A 13961-nucleotide genomic window follows, 5' to 3' on the forward strand; every position below is an offset into this window, starting at 1 on the left:
CCCGTTCTGTTCATTGAAACTTTTGCCGCTCGTCTCAATTACAGCCCCTTCATGTCAAATTTCATGGGCGGTGCCAATTTTGGCATAGGTGCATTCTGTTCGTTCACCTGCTTGCGTAGGGTGTCAACACTGCGCTTCTTCTCCTTGTCGGCCATCCCCTCATCCTCGATCCGCTTTTCTCGACCTAGTAAGTCCTTCTCCACCACCGCCGCCTCTGTGGTGATCATCATGCCCGCCACGGAGCAGGCGTTGACAACAGCAGACTTCACCACTTTCATGGGATCGATAATACCGGCCTCGAACATGTTCACATACTCGCCGGTCTGTGCGTTGTAGCCAAAGCTGGGGTCCTTGCGTGCTAGTACTTTGCCTGCCACCACGCTACCTTCTACACCAGCGTTGTTCGCAATGTACCGCGCAGGAAGTCCTATTGCCTTCTTCACAATATTAACACCAGTGCGGATGTCAGGTGGAAGTCGTCGATCCTTGGAAATGCCCTCGAGACGCAGGGACGCCATCAGCAGCCCGGTACCACCACCTGCCAGAATCCCCTCTGAGACGGCGGCGCGAGTCGCGTTGAGCGCATCGATGATGCGGTCCTTCTTCTCGTTTATTTCCACCTCCGAGGCGCCGCCTACCTTGATCACCGCAACGCCACCAGACAGCTTCGCAAGACGCTCGACGAGTCGCTCTCGATTGTATTCATGGTCCTCGGCGGAGATCATGTCCTTGATCATTTGCACTCGCTCCTCCACCGCGATAGCGCTGCCACCGCCCTCCATCAAAATGCACTCGTCACGGGTGACGGTTACCTTGCGACAGGTGCCCAGAAAGCGCTCGGAAAAATCACTCTGGTCTAGCGAGAGACCTAGGTCTTCCGAGATCATTTGCGACCCAGTGAAAACGGCGATATCCTGCAGCTGATTGATGCGCATGTCTCCGAAACCTGGGGCCTTGACGGCACACCCGCTAATGCGGCCCTGAATCTTATTGTATAGAAACGTGTGCATGGCCTCCCCCTCCACGTCTTCGGCGATAACCACAAGCGGCCGCTTTTGCTGAATGGCGTAGTTCAGCGCTGGGAGGATGTGCGCCACGCTCGTGAGTTTTCGGTTTGCCACGTACACGAGGGCGTTCTCAAGCTCGCACTTTTGTGCCTTTGTGTTCGTTACAAAGTACGGCGACGTGAAGCCGCGCTCGAACGACATGCCTTCGACCAGCTCCAGCTCCGTGTTGAGCGACCGACCCTCTTGCGTTGTAATCACGCCATCCTTTCCTACCTGCTGCATCGCATCACCGATGAGGCTGCCTACTTCTTGATCCATGTTCGCCGAGATCATCGCAACCTGGGTGATCTCGGATTTGGATGTGACCGGGCGAGACTGCTCGGCAAGCGAGATGAGCACCTCCCGGCACGCGAGGTCGATGCCCCGCTTGAGGTCCATCGGGTTTGTGCCAGTCGCAACGCTTCGGAAACCCTCCTTGAATATGGCCCCGGCGAGGACAGTGGCGGTTGTCGTGCCATCACCGGCGTTGTCGTTCGTCAGCCCGGCCACCTGACGGACGAGGTTCGCCCCGAGGTTCTCGAAGCTGTCCTCGAATTCAATGCTTTTGGCCACCGTAACACCGTCCTTGGTTATCTTGGGGCTTGCGTACGGCATCTCGAGGATGACATTGCGACCTTTGGGGCCAAGCGTGACCCCTACAGCTTTAACAAGGTTCTCAACACCGATAAGGAGGGCGTTGCGGGCCTCCATTCCATAGCGGATGTCTTTCGGCGTTGAGCCGTACTTGACATGGCGAAGTACTGTACGAGAAAACATCGTCAATTTGTAAGAAATGGAACTCTTGAGAGTACTTGTCTTGGGGCTCGGTACGCTCAACTGCTGCGAAATCGGCCACGCAGCAGTCCCGTCTCTGCTGCACGCAGTGGGTTACGGAAGCGCAAGTGGGCGACTGTCCTTGGGGGGGGGGGTACGAGTGATGGAGACATACAACAGATTTTCGCACACAGACACTGGCCAGAGTTGATAGACGATGAATCCGTTCAAGAGTTTTGAAAGCGTTTGAGACACAGCTTCAGAGAATACTCGAAGTCTTACCTCCACCTCCCTTTGATTTCTCCCGTATGTTTGTCGTTCTGGGGGATCAACGAGAACGACACATGAAGTAGACAACAAAAGAAGGAAAGTGTGAATAAAAAATAAAAATAAAAATACATAAATGAACTCAAGATGGAGCCCGCACACCAGAGCCATGTGGTGGGAGTAATTGGCCCGGGACCGCGTGATGTCTGGCCGCTGCACCTCAAGACGATAGGAGTGACACTGCCAGGGACAGGGGATAAAAGTTTGGTATTAGAGAGGCGACGCGAAACGGATACAAGTGTGTGTGCCGCGGGAGGCCGCTTCCTACATCCTCGAAGGCGGTATGACACACATGGGACGTACGTTATTATGGTTCTTTGTTGTTGTTTGTGTTACACACGCGGTTGTGCACAAACTCACTGGCCACAGCACTCCACCTCATTCCCTCCGCTGCTTGATGTCAGGATTTCACGGCGGTGTATTGCACGAGCGCCCCCGGAGAATTCCAAGCCGATAGCGTGCTTGTTTTTTCTCTGTAAACTCCGTTTCTGACGGGGGGATCGTCTCCCTCCAGCATTGTGGCTGCCCCTCCCTTATTCGCAGTAAAAGATTCGCCGAGTAGCCCTCATCAGCTGGCCACTGGGGGCCATCGCGAATGTAAAGCTTCCATGTGGTGGAGGAAGCGATATGCACCCCTCGTCTCCTTCCACACGCGACAGCTTCACGTTCACTTCCCCACGCAACGTTCGCGTCTCCAGAAGCGGCGTCGTCGTCGTCGTCGTCGTCGTCGTCGTCATTGCCGCTGCTGCTGAAGAGGAGTTGACACTCCCAATGCTGTGCGCATTGCTCCCGCTGTGGCTTTTTCCACTCGACTGAATATCCCCACTCGGGGGCACCATGATGGCTGACGCAAGCGAGATCTTCGTCATTCATGAGAACGTTCGAGTATGCCTTTGCCCAGTGTGGCTCTGGGCTGATGGCGGGTAGCCCCTTCGGGGTCGCGCTGAGGTGTGGGGAGATCGACTGCGTGTATTGCCCTTGTGTCTTTAGGTGAGACCATTCCATCGGACTTCGGCGGCGCAACCCAATAGAAATGCACGTCAAACCTGCGTTTGCTGCCGCTGTCACAGACCACGCCGTGTACTCCTGGACCTCGTCGGTACTCATCATTGGAGACCTGCTACATGTTCCCCCTCTGGCCGGGCGGCCGCTTGCCCGCTCCTGGGATGTGTGCGCTACTCGTGTTCATTGGCGGCCCACAACAGTCGTCGCCGGCGAGGATGTCATCGTGCACAGTACTCATCGAACGCGCTCGTGCAGGCCCCTCTCGTAGGACAGGGCAGTCTGAGAGAAATCCGCCCCCGGTGAGAACAAAACAATCCATCACATCCATCGGTGCAAGCCAGCGTCACGGTTTCCCGCAGATGAGGCAGGTGACCCTCTGCGCGGGCAGCACGCGAGGTAGCACCTGACTTGTCGGCGAGGTGCTCCCCGGCAAAGTAGCCGATACAGTTAGGAACGGCGCTGCAGAGTGTACAGCTCATCGTTGTCGAGGCCGTCGAGGATGGTGGAAAGGGAGACGCGCACCTCGTAGATGTTCATGGAATCCACCAGCGTGACGACTCGGGCAATGAGACAGGGTGGGAGCTGATGTGGCCAAAACTCGTGCATTGGGCAACCGCCGCACCACCCACACGCGGCGCTCCGCATCGGAGGAGGAGGCCAGCAGGCCCGTCTTGCCCTCACCAACGGGTCGCACCGTGGCAGCGAGAGGCCAACACGAAGGTGGCGTTGGTACTATTAACTCAGTCTCCCGGCGTTGGTGTGTCACGATGCGGTAGTAATCACCACTGTGAACGTCCGACATCCCCAACGTTTGCACGGTGTGCCTTGAGCAGCAAAAGAAATGGGTGCCCGTGTGCGCCCCTGTGTACGCGGTCCCGAAGTCAAGGCTTACTTCAGTACAGGCAGAAGAAGATGCATTTGAAGAACAACAACAACACAAACACCGGTTCCAAGATTAGGTTGCGGCGCAACGGCGCTCGTGACACCCTCTCTGGCGACAACCCCTTTCTCCCGCTTTTCGCCCATCCCCTCTTTTTGCCCTGTATATGTGCGTGGGGTCAGCGAAAGCTTGAGCGCAAAAGACCTGGGCTCTGTCGGTGGATCTGTCTTTGTGTTTTTCTTTTATCCCCTACCCACCGGTTGGGGGAGGGGAGGCGATGCACCGACAAACAATCCCAATATTTCACCACTATACTCCGGCTCAGCACGTCACACACACACACACACACACATCACTCAACAAGAGCCCCACATACGCATCATCGAAAAAAAAAAGAGATCATGCGGAGATAGAAGAAAGCGAAAAGAGAGAGAGAGAGGATGCACGCGCAGAGAAAAACTTCACAGCTCCAAAAGAAGCACAACAGCACTGTCCACTGGGCCTTGTAACGTGCCGGTTGCTGTGTCTTTCTTCTTCCACGGAGAAGCTCAACAGCTGGTGCACCGCCTTGATACCCTCCTTACAGCCCGCTGAGCAGTCTCCAGGGGGTGTGCAAAGACAGACTGATTTACAACCGCCGTTCAGCACCGTGAAGAGACCGGTTTAACAGCAAAACAAAAAGCCAACGTCCCACACTCATCCATGAACGACGAGAAGCTTTCTCAGTCCCGGTGGACGTCGTTGACTACTCGCAGTTCGGTGTCGTTTCTTTTTTTTCCCTCCCGCTGGGTGTCGAAACACGTTACAAGTTAATCACGTGAAACGAAAAAAAAAGGTGACATGTGGGCCGCACACAACTCCCCCCCCCCCTTCAAGAGCCCCTGGACTGATGCAAAGTCGCAGACAGCAAAGCAGGCAAAACTCATTTTGTTTCGAACTATGCCCCATCTCCCACAAACGCGCTGATGAGTGAATGCGCGAAAGCAGTCGGTGTTCACCTTCCTGCGCTGAACCTCGGGCATCTCCGGGCAGTCGTCGACGAGGCGGTTCTGTAGCAGCGCCAGGACATGCCGCTCCGGGAGACCTCATGTCCTCGGACCCACCCCCTTCCTCGCAGACGTGCCGCATGAGCCGCGCCACACGAGCAAGGACGGACTACACACCTCCATCCCCGCGCGCGCTACGCCCAGAATCTCGCTCAAGGGGCCACACAGTGGCGGCGGTCGCTCCGGGAAGAAGGGCTGGTCTACACGAGTGCACAGGGAGCTCCAAAAGTGCTTCGGCGAGCGTCAGCCCAGGGGCCCTCAAAGACCCTCACAACTCGCCCGGCGACCAGATGCCTCTCTGAGTTGCCTCAAGCACATCTGCCTCCGCGGACACTCGAGAGAGCCTCCGCATTGCGGACTGTTGAGCACGGTGGCCTTCTTCGGCGAAGGGGATCCGCACCGTGATTCCATCACCTCTGTTTGACCGGCCCATTCGGTCGGATATATAAAAACCACAGCACGCACCACACATACGCGCAACAGTTGCCTCCATCTGTTGATATTCTCTGCGTGGCCACTCAGCAAGCCTCAGAGCTCTTTTCGCATAACGATGCTTTCTTTAGCTGTGATACACCGTGTCAGCCGTGACTGGTAGCGCAATTTTCTGACGGCGACGGCGGCGGCGAGACGGGAAGGGAAGGGACTCACTGTCCTCACCCCCCGTTGCCGTCGATTCCATGAGGGAGAGAAAGAGAGCATATAGCTGCAGGGCGTTCGTGCCCACGCCGCGGCCGATGGGACGCGGCTATGCGCTGGCAGGAACAACACAAGCGATCCACTTTCACTCCAACACAATCGCCTTTCGAGAGGCGGGAACGTATCATGCAGTTGCGAAATGATCTTTCGAGTAAGAAAAAAAAAGTGTATATTTTGAACTCCAAGATAGACAACAACACAGCACACACACACACACACATCTTCCACGGGACTGCCACAGGCCTCATCACGTAAACCGCAGACGGCGCTACTCGGGCACGTCAGTAATCCTAGATGGGTCTCCTTCGCGCGGTCTCCCTCCCTACTGTCAAACCGGTCATCCTCGCTTTGCAGCCGGCCCCGCAGTCACTCGCATCATGCCTGTCCCCACGCAGCGGTCGCCTCGAGGGGAGGGAGGCGGGGGGTGGGGTGAGGTGGGGGGGGGGGGGCATGCACCTCCACTAGGTCACAGAGCTAGGGCACTGTGACACGCCCGTTCCAGTCGCGCGGACACTTTGCTTGTCTCACAAGTGACCTATATGTGTCCCATGTCGCACATAGCGATGGCGCAACGCTGTCCAGAAACGGCGGGCCGACGTGAGCATCGATAAATCGCACGGACTTCTCAATGACGTATCGGCACGTGACCCTGCGACCACCACACAGGGGTGGTTCGCCAATGGTCCGGAAGGGGGGGGGAGCGGGCTTTGGGCTTCGTCACTCGACGAGGATAGCATTATTTTGCCTACCCATGCTGTGAGGCGTGCCTTCTGTCAGTGGGAGTAAGCTGGCGCCCACACAAAATCCTAGGAAAGACGCTCGGAAAGGTGTAGGTACCCGTCCTCCTTGCGTCCACTCTTCACCTCACATACGAATGGCCGTTGCGGCAGTGGTGAACGTTATTGGGGCTATCTGTAGGAGCCATGCCTGTGTGTTTTCAATGGATCACGCACACTCCAGGGCCTGAAGGAAACAAAATATATGCGGACATATAGCGGACTGTGTGGACCTTGTCGCCAGCTAGTAGAACTGCGGTGCGGGGGTCATTATAAAGCCGACGCTGATGCGACGACGTTGAGAAGAGCCCTTGTGGCACTGCCCATACATTGCACTCGATGTATATCAGTTGTATGAACATGCAGGTTAATATAAAAAGGTCAAAGAGTGAGTCAGTGTGGACTCATTTTGCTAAAAATCACACGTGGCCCATCAGCTGCAATCAGATGAGAGGTGCGCGCGGCACTACCAACCCCACCCCACCCACCCCCCTCCTCCCCCTCGCCAGCCCACTGACTCAACTGTGAATACGGCTATTCAGCTCTCGGTATGGAGCTAATACCGAGTGTGGCCTCTCTGGCAGATAAGAAGAAGGCGCTGCAGGAAAACTGGTGGAGTCTGTACCCCCGCCGACTGTATTGCCCATGACAGGATGGCCCATGCGATAATTTTGACTCACACTGTCTCCACTGTGCGCCGTGGACACGGGGTCTGGAAAACCTGTTGACGATGATGCAGCCGTCGGATTCGGACCATGGTTCGCTGCACCGCATGCCGCGGACCACGGCTTTCCTTGCGAGGCGTTTGTGCACGGGGCTGTGCCTTGCATGGGTGATTGCTGAGGCGCTAGAGAGTCCGATGCCCGGCTAGTGGATGCTGGAAATCGGGGAAACGTTAGTGAGGTCGGCACATCTCCAGTATAGGGAATGGGAGGCGCCGGTTCGGGAAACCCGCGTGCCCCGTAGAGCCCAGGAGCACTTATTGGGCCAGATAGCGTCGTGGAATCGATGTCCGCAAAGCCATTTGCCTGGATTCTAGACGACGAGGTAGCCTCTCCTTTCACGGCAGTACTAGTGTCATGCGATGCATAGCTGTGGCTGTGCATACGATTGTGATGGTGGCCACAGCCATGGCCGTCATCGCGGTCGCCGTGAGAATGCCCGTGCGTGCTCGTCAGCTGCCCGACCCATGAGATCTGAGCGTTGTCCCCAAAATTGCTCGCTCCGTTGGCGGGAAAGCATTCTACATACACGTACCTCGCAAGGTGAGTCAGATGCTCGCGCACTGCCCGGGATACCGCGCACGCATCAGAGCCGGACATGAGTCTTACACGAGTAAGCAGCATGCTCTCCGCGACGCTAATGTCCCACCAAACCGTCGAATGCACCTGAAGCACGCCATCAAGCACCTTGACGTTGCGCATGCACCCCTCCAATCTGCGCAGGCGCCACGGGTCAGCCACACACTTGTTCATTAGCAGGTTAAGCATATCGCGACCCTGCTGACATCCAACGTAAGCATAGTAGGGAGCCAGCATCAGGGACCCGGCCATGTCAGGGATGGCGCTGTTGGTCAAGAGCATCAGCACACTGACAAGAATGCACGTTGTGGGGCAGAGGAGGTAAACAAGAAGTGCGGTGAAGCTGCTGTGAACAGTGCGTTGTGCATTACCAGTGGCGTCGGGTGACACTGTCGAGCCACTATCCAATTTAGAGCGCACTGAAGCATCCGAGGGGTGGCGGTACTCCCCAAAGCCACTCTCACCTCCTATCGACAACCCATCGCGATACGCAGCGGCATAAACCTCGTGAAGAATATCCTCACTTTGCGCACCTGCCATGTGATGATGACCAATGACCCGATCGACAAGGCGGACATCCCGACTAAAAACAGCCTGTGAGAGCAGCTGGACACTACCCAGGAAAAAAAGGACAAGAGGGTGCGAGTGGTGCGAGTGGTGCGGGTGCGCGTGTGCGCAGGAGTGCAGGGACTCCACCACTGTCTCCACACAACCAAACACAAGGAAGATAATGCTGCCAAGACGCACGACACTACTTAAACGGTACAGACCAAAGACGAAGGGCGAGTTTGGATTAGTCCCTGCACGGCTGCACCGCGAATGGGTCACGATGGCGGCTGTAAGCGAGGCGGCCGTGTTGAGCAGTACGAGTGCCTGCACAGACACAATACGTAAAGAGGTGAAGATGATGCACAGAATGCTCGTAATCCACAACAGAGCGAATACAACGGCGGCCCGAGTCCATCTGCGGTGATGCTCGCTTCGCGATCGGGTGCAAAATAAGATGCGGGCCTTCTGCAACATCGCTCACAGAAGAGAAGTGAGAGAACACGTTTCAAGGGAGTGACGAGTTATGAGTCACGAAAGAAAAACATGAAGCGGAACAAAAAAAAATGTGCATATACAGTGGGAGAGAAGGCGGTGCTCGATGCGGGGGAGGGGGGTTAATCGATGTACCACGCGAGAGAAGCGGCGGCTACAAGGCGAGTTGGAGGGGGCAGTGGGATGGACGATGGACGGAAGGAGGATGGCGTGAGACCAAACCGGAGCGCCGCGGAAACTTGAGAACAGAATCTCCAGTCGGAATGCGCTTCTTTGTATATTTATATGGAATTGCGCGCGTGTGTTCGGCAAGTGAAGACTAGAATGTATGCCGAAGAGATTCGGTTAGCCGAGCTCCATGGCACGTACAGCGCAGGGGGGAAGAAGAGGAAGGAGGGAAGAGGACAAAAGAATATCCGCTGTGGATTCGCTTGGGGACACAGCGCAGTTGATCCTACGCATCACATGTATGGGGCCATTTCGCACACACACACACACACACACACACACACACACACACACACACACAGAGAGAGAGAGAAACGTCTTCCCGATGTGACTCGAGAGAGTTTATCCATCCATTTCATAGAAAATCCTCTGCGACTGCGTTCTCCGTCTACATTGGTGTGGTGTAACGGTGGATTCTCCCACCCCCTCTCCCTCGCCTCCCCTCCAAAGGAAAACAAAATGTGCCACAGTGTCAAAATTCTACATTCCTTGAGCGACACAACAAATCCTCCCCACCTCGGGGAAACACGGATTTTTTTGGGGGGGGACCTCCTCGAGTACGCGTCGGCTGAGGGATTTGGAAACCTCATAGAGATTGGACATTCGACATTGTTTTTATTTATCATTTGATATCGGTGAAAGAGGTTGATACATCTCAAGTGTAAAGCGCCACAACCTCAACAACAACAAAACGGTGCCCAATACTTCGAAGCACTCTCTTTTTTTTTTCCGCATGTGTGTGTGTGGGGGGGGGGTGCGCTTTCTATTTGATGCGATGTAACGGAAGATACACTCCTGTAAAAGAGTGAACATGAACTCAACCCCAAGAGAAAAGAAAAAGCAGCTTGCGGGAACACCCGAGAAAGTGTGGCAGACAAAGCGCCCCACGCATAGAAAGAGGACACAAATAAATAAATATTCACCAACAACAAACAGTCCTGGAAGCTATGCGCTCAGGCGGCGCTTCGCTGCAGGAATGCTTTCCTTGTGGTCAATGGATGCTTGAGGAGTGGCGCGTGAGTACATGAAACACAGACACGATCACAAACAAGCACACTCAGCCCATCCGAGGGTTAATATCAGCTACGACGACAACGACAAATGAATAGGAGGAGGAGGGGGGCATACCTGGAGCAGGGAGAACAAGAGAGCTCACGGTCACACGGGGAGTGGTGCAGACTTGTGTGCCTCCGGCAAGATCATTCGTGGAGATGAAGAATGCCCCGTACAACACGTTGCGCAAAGCAGTAAGGCGCGATAGCAAGAACAAAAGAAATAGATGGAGAGTGCAAAAGAGGAAACAACCCAACACACACACACACACACACACACCTACAGAAACGCACATAAACATGACGCATGAAAGCAGAACTCGATCAAATGCCCAAGATAAGCTCCTCCTGGATGCCAGTAAGGAGGTGCTGCGTTGTGCTTCGGTTCCCTCCCTCCCTTGTCAGTCGTCGTCTCGTACACTCCACCTCCTTGCTCTCTCCCTCCTCCCCCCCCCTCACACACACACACACAAAGGAGAAGCGGAGCCTTCTATGAAATCTACAGTGATACTTCTATGATGGCAGTTGCCATGCAGCATCGCCCAGCGTCTGTCAGTCCCGCCTGCGCTTCACTGCCATTGACATGAGAGGCAAGAGGTGGGACATGCCTGCCGCCTCCAGTGCTCCGCGGATGTCTTGCACGCTCAGCGTGGTACGAGCGGACCCTGTTGCCTTTCGGCTGGCGTCACCCAGGCAAGCAAGATAGAGAACTGAGATTGTGGCGCACTTCTGAAGTGCTATGCGAGCGTCACGAGAGACAGATATTCCCTCCGCCAGAACCCCGTCCACGATTCGGTTCACCTGACCAGCTGCGAGGCTGCGCACCTTCACCGATGAAACACCGCCTCCGGATTTTGAGCTCGCCATGCGAGCATGTTCGCTGTCGCTTGGATGCGTGGTGTCGACTGCGGACGCATTACCCCATGGACCCGTCCGCGCAACAGTCTCTTCTGTCATCGCTAAAGAGGAAGTTATCTGAGCGCACCCCACCAAAGAAGTGTGTGCACGTCTGTAGACCCCGCCCTTCTCTTTTTTTTTTGCGCGGTCAAATTGTGTAATTGTATTTCCGATACGCCAGGACCGCTGAGTGGCTGGAGGAAGGAGGGGGAAGGAAGAAGGAGGAAGGAGGCCCCGAATAGTGGAAATACCAACGAGGGAAAAAAAGCTGTGGAAGAAGAGACGCCACATAAACGGCAAGCACAAAGCCGTTTCCCTTGTGATCATGCTTCCTCCTGTCCAAGTGCTACCAAGACAGATTAGTGCCGAGCTGAACTAGAATAGAGGGCATTGTGAGAGAGTCTACAAACGTGCACCCGTTGCACCGTCAGCGCTCAGTACTGCTGGGGGTAGAGGGGTGGCCTGGGGAGCCGGGGAGAGGATCACAAAGAGGGGGGGGAGGGGAACACGCACGCGCAGAGAAAGTCAAAGGGGGTCCTAAAACCACCGCCTTTCTCTGAACCACATTCCCTTCGTGGCTGGCACCAGCCGCTCTGCTCTGTTGGAGGTGACCCGGTGAGACCCGTGCTGGTGACAACATACCCGTCTACGGCTTTCTCTGACTCAATTGAGTCTGATACGATCGCTCTATATATTGGCTGTCTTTCCTGTTCTTTTTTGTCCTTCAAAAAAAAAAGACACAGAGCCAAACATGTGAGTCTGTGCAACAGACACACCTCATGCGAATAGACAGACGCTCAAAGCACACACATACACATGCACGGAAGAAAGAAGAAGACAATAGAGCGCGAATATAAAAATATATATATTCAAAAACAAGAAAAAATTCAAGGTTGGAAATGGATTCCAGCACACATGCCTACACAGGCAAAACAAAAAGAAACCGACACAGCATGCATTAGCAGTAAAGCACCACACCATCAACACCACTCTTGCTCATCGAGACTTTTTCTTTTTACTTCTTCCCCCGTGTTTGGCGCATACTCTCTCCCTGGCGATGTTTCCTACTTGTTTCCTCCCTCCATCCATCTCGGCAATCTTTAGATTCGCCTCCCCCCACCCCACCCCCACCCCCAATGGGCGGTTGCGCATACATCAGTCCAAAACCCAGACCAATGAGTGGGCAGAGACGGAGTGAGAGATGAAACTGCGAGGGTGACTACAAGAAAGAGAAAGGGGGAGAGGGATGGGTGGGAAGCACACGAAGAGATAATACCCAAGTTATCCTCTTTGAACCCCGAACCCAAACATTTTCCCATGCGGGTGTGAACAACGACCGGAAGGGATCAAAGGCAGCACGTGAGCTAAACACGCAACGGACACTGTCCGCCTTTGAAATTCAGGCGTCGTAAGTGGGGGGAAGAAAGAAAGAGGGATAGCTGGAGGGAGTCAAATGAGGCGGGAGCATTCGGGATCTAAATGTTTGAGCCAGAGCACCTCCAAGTGTATCCGTACGCGTCTGCTTGCATGTCTCCGAATATCCTGAATACTTCCTGTGTCACTCTGCCTGGTTGGAAAAGTGCTCTAAAGTCTATCCGGGGAAATGAAAATTTCAAGGAAATGAGAAACGGGAAGAGAGAAGGTCCGGGGGGGGGATATGAACCAGTGGGAAGGGAGGACAAAACAAGGGAGAAAACAGAAGAACAACAAAAAAAAAAGAAAGCACACATCTGCGAGCAGTGCACCGGTACCCACATGACATTCTTATGCGCAGCAGTTGTAAGTTAAAGGACAATCACATAATTGTCTTCTCGTTCAGGTGGATATCAGCAGTCGCAAATAATATATAAATATATGTATATATATATACATATATATATATACCCACGCACCTTCATGAAGCAACACTCTCAGAGAAAAGCAGAAGCAAAAACATAAAAAAGGAAGAGCAGAGCAACAACCCCAACAATTGGACTGGAGGGCTGGTGGACGAGCTTTACAGCCCCATCTCTCCCCCCCCCTATAATCACACAAAGAACAAATACAAAAGAAAAGGAAGCAGTGCAGAGAATCTCTCGCGCGCACACGCCCATAGACACCCACAAGAAAGTAAACCTACACCCACAGGCAAAGTCCTTACTGCAGGAAGAGAACCAGATCACAAGTGAAGGCGCCCCAGACTACCCAAGCAAAAGAAAATGCAGTGAAGCATTCAAAGCGGGGTATCTGCACATCTACATATATATATATATATATATGTCTGTGTGTGTGTAGGTACTTTCGCTCTGCCGTACAAGAATTTTTTTTATCTTCCTTGCTTCTTTTGTGTTTCACCCCAAGCACTGCGGGAAAAGAAGACGGACGGCGGGCGCCGGGGGAGAGGGGGGGGGGGGAGAGGGAAAGGGGGGAGACAAAAACCGAGAGGGAGAGCACGAAGCAACGTAACCGTTCACCTCGGAAGGTGAAAAAAAAGAAGAGAAAAGCAGGAACGTGGAATACTCAAAAAATACATATCTTCGGAAAACGCACGAGCAGAAGAAGCATAAAAGAAAAAGAACGCTTCTTTCTTTTTTCCCATGAGCATATGTTATCCTTCGAAAATTATGAGACACCAACACAGCACTCCAGCACACACACACACACATCTTCCACGGGACTGCCACAGGCCTCATCACGTAAACCGCAGACGGCGCTACTCGGGCACGTCAGTAATCCTAGATGGGTCTCCTTCGCGCGGTCTCCCTCCCTACTGTCAAACCGGTCATCCTCGTTTCGCGGCCGGCCCCGCAGTCACTCGCATCATGCCTGTCCCCACGCAGCGGTCTCCTCGAGGGGAGGGGAGGCGCACCTACGAAGAACTTGGTACACCTGTAGTAATAGAACGTTGTTCAT

The 13961-nt window shown here is 54.2% G+C and overlaps 3 protein-coding genes across 3 annotated transcripts; all 3 read right to left on the minus strand.

Annotated features, from left to right (window-relative positions):
* Positions 1-38: 38 nt before the first annotated feature.
* JKF63_02548 (uncharacterized protein) lies at positions 39-1823 on the minus strand (the record flags this gene model as incomplete). Its single annotated transcript, XM_067898573.1, has 1 exon — positions 39-1823. The coding sequence occupies one exon, from the start codon at positions 1821-1823 to the stop codon at positions 39-41; it is 1785 nt and encodes a 594-aa protein (XP_067754730.1).
* A 5245-nt stretch (positions 1824-7068) lies between these two features.
* Positions 7069-8874, minus strand: JKF63_02549 (uncharacterized protein; the record flags this gene model as incomplete). Its single annotated transcript, XM_067898574.1, has 1 exon — positions 7069-8874. The coding sequence occupies one exon, from the start codon at positions 8872-8874 to the stop codon at positions 7069-7071; it is 1806 nt and encodes a 601-aa protein (XP_067754731.1).
* A 1850-nt stretch (positions 8875-10724) lies between these two features.
* On the minus strand, positions 10725-11129 carry JKF63_02550 (uncharacterized protein; the record flags this gene model as incomplete). The annotated part of the gene is made up of 1 exon (XM_067898575.1): positions 10725-11129. One exon carries the CDS (start codon positions 11127-11129, stop codon positions 10725-10727), a length of 405 nt encoding a protein of 134 aa, XP_067754732.1.
* Positions 11130-13961: the final 2832 nt, after the last annotated feature.

This window comes from Porcisia hertigi, chromosome 32, assembly GCF_017918235.1.
Source record: "Porcisia hertigi strain C119 chromosome 32, whole genome shotgun sequence".
Classification (NCBI taxonomy): Eukaryota; Euglenozoa; class Kinetoplastea; order Trypanosomatida; family Trypanosomatidae; genus Porcisia; species Porcisia hertigi.